Source organism: Pararge aegeria, chromosome 2 (genome assembly GCF_905163445.1).
Source record: "Pararge aegeria chromosome 2, ilParAegt1.1, whole genome shotgun sequence".
Taxonomy (NCBI): Eukaryota; Metazoa; Arthropoda; class Insecta; order Lepidoptera; family Nymphalidae; genus Pararge; species Pararge aegeria.
The window spans coordinates 11361958-11370061 of record NC_053181.1 but is presented as its reverse complement, the minus strand read 5'-3'; the positions used below and the strand labels follow the sequence as shown (position 1 = coordinate 11370061).

General features: G+C 35.8%; 1 protein-coding gene across 1 annotated transcript; it reads right to left on the bottom strand.

The window, feature by feature from the left end:
• Window positions 1-2825: 2825 nt before the first annotated feature.
• Window positions 2826-7309, bottom strand: LOC120628198 (potential E3 ubiquitin-protein ligase ariadne-2). The gene is made up of 9 exons (XM_039896453.1): window positions 7232-7309; window positions 6876-7156; window positions 6551-6797; window positions 5762-5937; window positions 5467-5652; window positions 5055-5240; window positions 4655-4771; window positions 4066-4218; window positions 2826-3132 (listed from the first exon to the last, which is right to left on the bottom strand). The coding sequence occupies exons 2-9, from the start codon at window positions 7095-7097 to the stop codon at window positions 2962-2964; spliced, it is 1458 nt and encodes a 485-aa protein (XP_039752387.1). The 5' UTR covers window positions 7098-7156; window positions 7232-7309; the 3' UTR covers window positions 2826-2961.
• Window positions 7310-8104: the final 795 nt, after the last annotated feature.

Here is an 8104-nt window from a genome sequence, read left to right as displayed (position 1 = left end):
CTTATTCTATCCTTACCTTGTAGTTCCCATCTTACCAACACGTACAAGGGGCACTCGGCTATAAAGTGAAAACTAGTTATCACATCACTGCACTTTGAACAGGATGGGATTTATATTTACTAATGAGAATTATTAGGAAGTAAGTACCTATATATACTCACATACTGACAATAGCTCCAGTAATTTGGGTCAGTTATTTGCTGACTGTTGTTTGAGCAACAGCCATGGTCTTGACCTGTCCCCGCTGATAACTACCGTCCGCTAATAGCCTTAAAGATGTGAGAACCTAGACAAAAAGTGATTAGCCATGCTTTTTTTTAAACCTACGTTCATATATAGATGATGTCTTTGCACAAGGTGATTTTAGGTACTTAATAACAACTTACTTTTATGTGCACTGGTAGTCCATCGACAGCATTTAGTGGTTAGTGCCTCTTTAAGGTCCTCGCACGAGTACAGCACACAATTTTTACCCATCCGAAACAAGTGTTGGAACTCTGCATCGGGAAATTCGAACGGATTACTGGCGTCACGTATAGATCGCCGGTGTAATTTTCGTTCAGATTTCTCCATTTCACTTGAATAATAAGAGCCCCAGAAAGCACGAGACATGTTTTTTTGACTTTAATTCGTTAACAGAATTTTAAACCCACGTCTAAGGACGGGGATAAAATTGTCTCTTTCAAATGTCAAAAAAGGATAGTCTTTCCCCTTTCATTTCTTCCCATGCTATGGGCGGGGGATATATATCCACGAGAAATGTCAAACGGGGATAAATTTATCCTCTCCCCTGTTGCCGTGCTCTGGCAAGGGGAAAAGATAATTATATCCCTTGATAGAGGATATAATCGGGGGATATAATTTATATCTCCTGCCCGTGCTAGCCCTGCAGGGGCGTATTTACGTTTGAATCGTACTGTACCTGTTAGTTATACGATGAGGATACAAATACTCAATCTTCCTTACATAGGTGCGCGTTAACAAGCTGAGTTGTTGCTGGGCAATAATTCATTCTAGTCAACCTATCTCAGTGGCACTCACTGGGTTTTTGGAGCGTATAATATATACAAATCAGTAAAATATATACATATCAGTAGTACAGGATTCGGCCAGTTACATTTTTATTATAAGTACAGATTGCGGTAAGCGGTGGTAGTAAGTTCCTTGTGCACAATACATCTTATAATTCTTTTTTTCCTTCTCGGGAACCTACTCCCGTTTTGCCTTACTTAATTAAAGTACTTTTAATTCCCTATAACAAATTACTGCATTAATAATGTACGGCTTAACAGCAGCACTACATTTACATTATTCGATAGCGCTTGGTAAGCAACGTTGACCCAAGTCAGCAAATGGATCCATGGTATCCTTCAGTCAACACAGGTACGGGTGCTGGGGTCTCCACAAATGGCTACAGAAGAAGCTACAGCCTAGGGCAATATGCTACGGTATTTCAAGCGGAAACGCTAGCAATAAATACCAGCGTACAGGTGATGCTAGACCGGAAGGTTGCTAGGAAAAATATACTGATCTGCAGTGACAGTCAGGCGGCACTAAAGTCGATGGACTCTACCAAAATCACCTCTGGAATAGTGTTGGAGTGCGTAAGGGGCCTAAATAGCCTAGGTAAACGAAACAAAATCAGACTTATCTGTGTACCAGGCCATGTAGGAATACAGGGCAATGAGCTGCAGAATGGGACAAATTAGAAGGTCTAAGGCACTCCAAGAAATTCTTGGGCGCAATTGGAGCATGTTTTCCAAACAGACAGACAGACAGACAGACAGGCAAGATACGCCATAGCGTTCATAACAGGACACTTTGGCACAGTTTCCATGCTGCTCAAAATGGGCATAATTGATGACCCTACATGAAGGGCCTGCCACGAGGACGTCGAGTCCATGGAACATTTGCTTTATGAATGCGACGGATTGGCTAGGAAGCGGTTGGACCTCTTGGGAGTGGCCTATCCACAACCAGAGGATTACTGTGCCTCCAACCTAAAAGCTTCAATCAAACTCTTAGAGTGGATTTTTGAAGCTATTTAGGGTGAGGGGGGATACAAGGACGGGGCGAGCACAAAAGATCCTGGAGGGTCGAAGTACATCCGCTGAAGCGGGCCTCATTACAAGATAGATAGATAGATCCTTCAGTCTTAGCTCCTTTCACTGACAAAGAATAGTAATGGTTGAAGGCAGAATCGAAATTGTTTTTGATTGATTTGGATGCCAAATAAAGGTCAACCAAGAAAATTTCTAACATTCTTTTGTCTTTCCTAGCACTGAAGTTCTCATAAAAGTGGAAACACTTTATGTATTCAGTATCGTAAGTATAAGCCTTGAGTAGGTGCTGTGCTGCTGAGGAGTTCAGTTCTTTATTTCCAATCATATTCTTCAGATCTACATGAAATTTGGAAATAAAAAAAATATTATAGTATAACCTATCCAGTACAAAAAGAATTATTTTAGTCGGTTTACATTTGACGGAGTTATGGTGTTATCGTCACACTTCCATCCCCTCTCCCACAGAAACTGAACTGAATTTTGTGATAAAAAGTATCCTATGTCCTAACTCGTAGTAACCTCAAATCGTGCGAAGTTTAATTTGAAATCATCCAGTTGCTTCAGCGTAATGCGCGGCCCAGAGAAGGGTACTCTTTAACCGATACTCCACAATTTTTTTTAAATATCTTATCCGACTTGTTACAGTTTTATTGTAAATATAGATATAGATATCAAAATGTACCTATTGGCTATTTAATAAGCAGTTTCGTAGTTGTAGCTTACTTCTGGTAAATCGCTGTTAATATAAAGGAAACATCAATAGCCGTTTTAAACTATTTTATTGCAAAGTGTTAATAAATATACTTTGGCAAAGAAAAATCTAGCTTACTGAAATGTTATACACAACTGTGCTCATTCATTGCATTGTTTCATTACAGCGTATAATAATTTAGTCTCTTTATACTTTGCTGCTGGATGCGCTATTTGTGTTAAATTCTAAAAAGTCTTTGAGCAAAGTTGTCCGTCGTTTTTCTGCTATGTCCATCTGATTTTCTAAATCACCTCTATCAGTTGTTTCTGCTCTCTCCACTTTCCAGGACAGGTTTTCTATTTCAGCTTCTAACTGCGCCTGAAAGTTTTAAATATTAAAATATAGGAACACTGCAAACACTAAGAAGTAATTATTATAGTTGCCAATTCTGTTGTGCATAAATCAGACAAATTGACTGGTCTCAGGGAAAATTTGTAAATATGCTTACCACAAATTTTCGTCGCTCGTATGACTAACTATCGTATCTCATTTTTTGGCTGTCTTGAGATAGAACCACTAAATTAATCTGCACGTTATTTTCTATTTTTCTCACTAACCGTCGTTTCTCTACAATATTAGGATCACGAGATATTGATATTCGTTTTGAGCACATGTCTCATAATTACACAAGAATGATATTTACTAAGTGGCCTCAACTCATTTATTGTAATACAAGCAGATATACAAACACAGAAATTAAACTAAGGTGTAAAGTTTTAATACGAGACAAAAAATGCTTTGCTTGGCGGTTGATAGTACCCACAATAAATTATTTTCAAGTGACGAAACTATTTGCTCCATATGTTTAATGAACAGTCAAGAAGGTAAACACATATGCACATATGGGGAAAACAAAGTTATCACTAAGTGTTGTTTTGATTAATTTTTTGATAAATTTTTACAGGTATTTACAGTGAAAAAAAAGTAAAAGAAATTAACATAAAATTAAAGTACAGACAATAAATAGCAAGAACCAGTGTCAATAAAAATCTAGAATTTACGAGGAACGGAGATTTAACGCAAGACATAAATGGCCAAACTGAAAAACGTTTGTTATGAAAACCTAAAAATATTAAGACTGGACAGTAATCATAAGAGCGATGATTAATGTTAGCAGTTGAAGAACATAGTACTACATTTAAACACGTGAATTTTACTTATTTAATTTGCAAATTAGATATTATGGATTACTTTAAAACTGGTAAGTTTAATTCTTTAATTTAGTTTATTTAATACTTTGGGGTATGTAACCTGTTGATATTCAAAGAGTTCTTTCCTAGGACCATTTTCCATGTAATATGCAAATGGATAAGTGTATTGGAGGGTATATCTACAACGTTTTAGAAGTCGTGCTGAGTCCCACAGGTATTGCCAATCTATCCAGGTTCCTTCTCCAGCCATAACCTGAAAATATTCAAGTTTTATTTTATTGCTGAGTAACTTCCATTAAATTATTTTTAATTTGATGAAAATACTACTCAAATTCTTTCTTGTGCTCTTTTAGTCGTAATTCTGTAAAAACTAGTTTTCTGTCAACTAACTATAACTGAAAGCAGAGCAAAGATGGGCTAAGTAGAAAAGCAAGTAGGTCACAATGTTAAAATCAGAAATGACACCACTTCAATCAGAGTCCATGAAGTTTACTTAAATTTTTCCTAAAGTTCCATTATTAATAATTATTACTTGTTTGCTAAACAACATTCTTTCAAGTTTAGGATTAGACCTGTTGTAATTTACAAAGCATTATCAAAGAGTATTTCATTCTTCTTATTACAAGCTAGGCTGCAACTATTTCCTTTAACATTGGGACTAAGTTGATGATATCAAATATTAAACATACCTTTTGATTAATACGACTCTTCAGACTTGCCAGTGTTTGCTCTTCTAGTTTTAAAGACCTTGCATGATTTTCCCATCTCTCATAATAATGCAAATATTTTTTTAGAGCCTCTCTTGCCTATAAATAAACACATTACCAAACTATTCAGCTTTTATTTAAAATATTGCACTTGTGTAGAAAACTTTTAAATGGCATTATTACACTTGGACATTACCCTGTATTCTTGGTTGTATGTACTTGGTTTTACACATCCAATACATTCAGATGATTATGACATATAACCTAAAATTACTATATTAATGTGTCTACTAGTAATGCCAGAATCCTATAGGTATTCTACCAGAGTGTAGGAGAACAACCAAGTATAATTACACCATTTGTTTTATAATAAAATGATTACCTGTGCATGTTGATTGTCATTACCTAAATTTGGATCTTCTTTATAGCGACTGCACTCATAATATTCAGACCCATGATTTTTCCAATCACCTAAGCAAACCCAACAAAAATCATGTCTGCAAGCTCCACATTGCATATGATTACAGCCTCCATTCTTTTCAATGCATATCTGGCATTTTGGGCAGTCCTGTACAAGGAATAAAATTTTATAAAATATAAGCAAATTAGCTGTGGCAATGCATATGCTGTGCTAAAAATAGTTTCCAAATCAATTAGATAATAACTCCTGAGATTATGTTCAATTGAATACAAAATGTTCTATGATGACTGGCTTACTACAATAAGCTTTGTGTACAGTCATTGTCAATTAAAGTAAAAGTGAAGTTCATTTGTCCTGTTTTTACCCAACATACCTTTGTATGAGCACTTATGTAATTAGCAGTTTCTGAATCATCAGCACATTTAGTTAACCAACGACGGATAGTAGGACAATCAGTGGGAGCATGATGAGGAGCTCCACATGAAAAACAAGTCAGAAGTTCACAGCCACGACATTCTACTCTGCGTGCACCTACACGTACCCAAGCTTGATAAATCCACTGAAAAAATATATGAGCCAAACACCTTAAAAGACGTTAAACTTCTAGGAAATATATCTTTTTGGGAATATTTTAATTTGTTAATTTACAATAAATTCTGAATTCATACCTGACAGTTAGGTCCTGGGCAAAATCTAAGTTGTGGATGTGATTTAACATGGTCCTTAAACATAAACTGTTGATACCGTTCCCTTATTGCTGGTTTAGCTACATGAGATAGTACAAAATCTTCTGGAGCTCTCACTTCACAGTCCTGGGCCATGCATTGTATAGTATTTGATACACCTTTCACAAAATAAATTTTTGATTACAGCTACTTATACCGAATGAATCATAATAACATAACAAACAGTAGTAATAAAAGGAAAATAATGTCATCTGCAAATAGCAATCTATTATCTTGTATGATCTATCAATCTGTTAAGAAGAGCTGAATAGATTTTCCACAGGACTATCACAAACATACTGAAGATATTAAAACAGGCTTCATACTATTTGTTCCAGAATTGTAAAATGGGGGTTATGAGATGATACAAATTATGTTTGATTTTACTAAGTTTTATGCAATAAATGTAGAAAGTGGTTTAATTATAACTTGTAGGCATTTTCTAGTACTGCAAACTCGTTTAACTGAAGTCCAACTTAGGGAGTTTACATGAAGTTGAAGGTGTTATGCTTTTCAAGTGATGTTTAAATATAGTTCAAAATAAACTAAAAAATAAATCTAACAATACCAGAAACAAGTTACCTATATTTTCTTTTTTTTTAAATCAAAATTCCTTTCATTTGTAGAAGGGATGAAAATCCTGCAACTAACTTGGGGTCTATGAAAATATATTAAACCAGAAATAGATATCACAGGCATTCTTATTAGATAAATAAATAGGGATATACAAACCTTGCATAATTTGTACTTCAAAATGCATAGCCCAACAATCATCGCAAAAATAGTGCTTACATGCAAGTGCACTGTATTTGTTTATTGGAGGAGTGCTTGCACAAACTGCACAAACTGATTGACTACAGTTTCCCTGTACCAGAGGCAAGCTGGGTTTCACACGACTGTACACTAAAACTTCATTAGCATTTTCTTGATATTTTTTTAAAATCTCTTGAGCATTCCATTCATATGCATGAAGCATAACCTTAAAAAAAATCGATAACTTAAATTTGTGTTTCAATTAAGATTTTTAACAGAAAGATTAGCACGAAAAAGGTTTTACCTTAGCCAGAGAAGGTGTTATTTGAAGGCTATTACTTAGCAGTTCTATGGATTCGTTAAGCAATTTCTCGACTTCTTCAACTCTTAGACAAGAAAACACAAAATATTCAGGATCGGATTTGCTTCGATCGACTGCCTCCATATCACAGTCGTCTTGTTCACCGTAGTAATCGTAGTCATCTCCGTCATTGTCCGAATACTCCATATCTGATTCAGCAGACATTTTGTTGGCTGACCTGGGAGGCAACGACTATTTAATCGAGATCGTCTCAGCGCAAACCACTGAAACATACATTATTAATTTTACAAATGAAGGTAACGAAATTATTACATTATAAAAACAATTTTTATATGTACTTATTTTAATGAAGTGATTTTATGTCGAACCTTTACAAAACTTAACAAAACACAAATCAAAGATATGAAAATACATTGTTTTGCTGTCAGATCTTTAGTCTATGACCCAGACTGATTCCAAGAGAATATAATCACTGCATAGTCTAAAATTAAAGAATTTTGGAAGCATATAAATAATTTTAATTCTAAAATCCCTGTCTGTGTGGAGGGAGAGGCGGATGCAACTTGCAAGCAATATAGCTTCTATATTTTTATTTATTTAAGGTACGCTCAGCATTAGATAGAAACCTGCAGATCGGAGTGGGGAGACCTGCTTCGGACTTTCCCTATCGTTTAGTGCCAAGGAGGTGGAGAATGTTAAAAAGAGCTTAGCAAGAGGAAAATCTTCAGGGCACGATAATCTGAACGTAGAGCATCTTGTACATGCAGGCGCACATATTTTTCGGCTACTTTCGTTGCTTTATCCAGGCCGGCATTTCGGGAGATAGGCACCCCTATCTCCCGGCATAGACTTAATGGAGAGTGTAGTAGTCCTTTTAATTAAAAATAAAACTGGCGATATCGCGGACAAATGGGGAAAGTGTTTGATTGTCTGCTTGAGCGCCAGCTCAAGGCTTATTTGAAATTGGATGATGCTCAATTTGGTTTTAGAAGAAATTTAACCACGGAAAGTGCTATTCTGGCGCTATAGCAGACCGCAAAGTACTACACGGACCGTAAAACCCATGTATATGCAGCTTTTCTTGACCTTTCCAAGGCTTTTGACCATGTATGCTACGAGAAGCTTTGGGAAAAGTTATATGACATTGATGTACCATCAGAGCTTAGAGCTGTCTTAGAGTTTTGGTATAGCTCACAAACAAATAGAGTTAA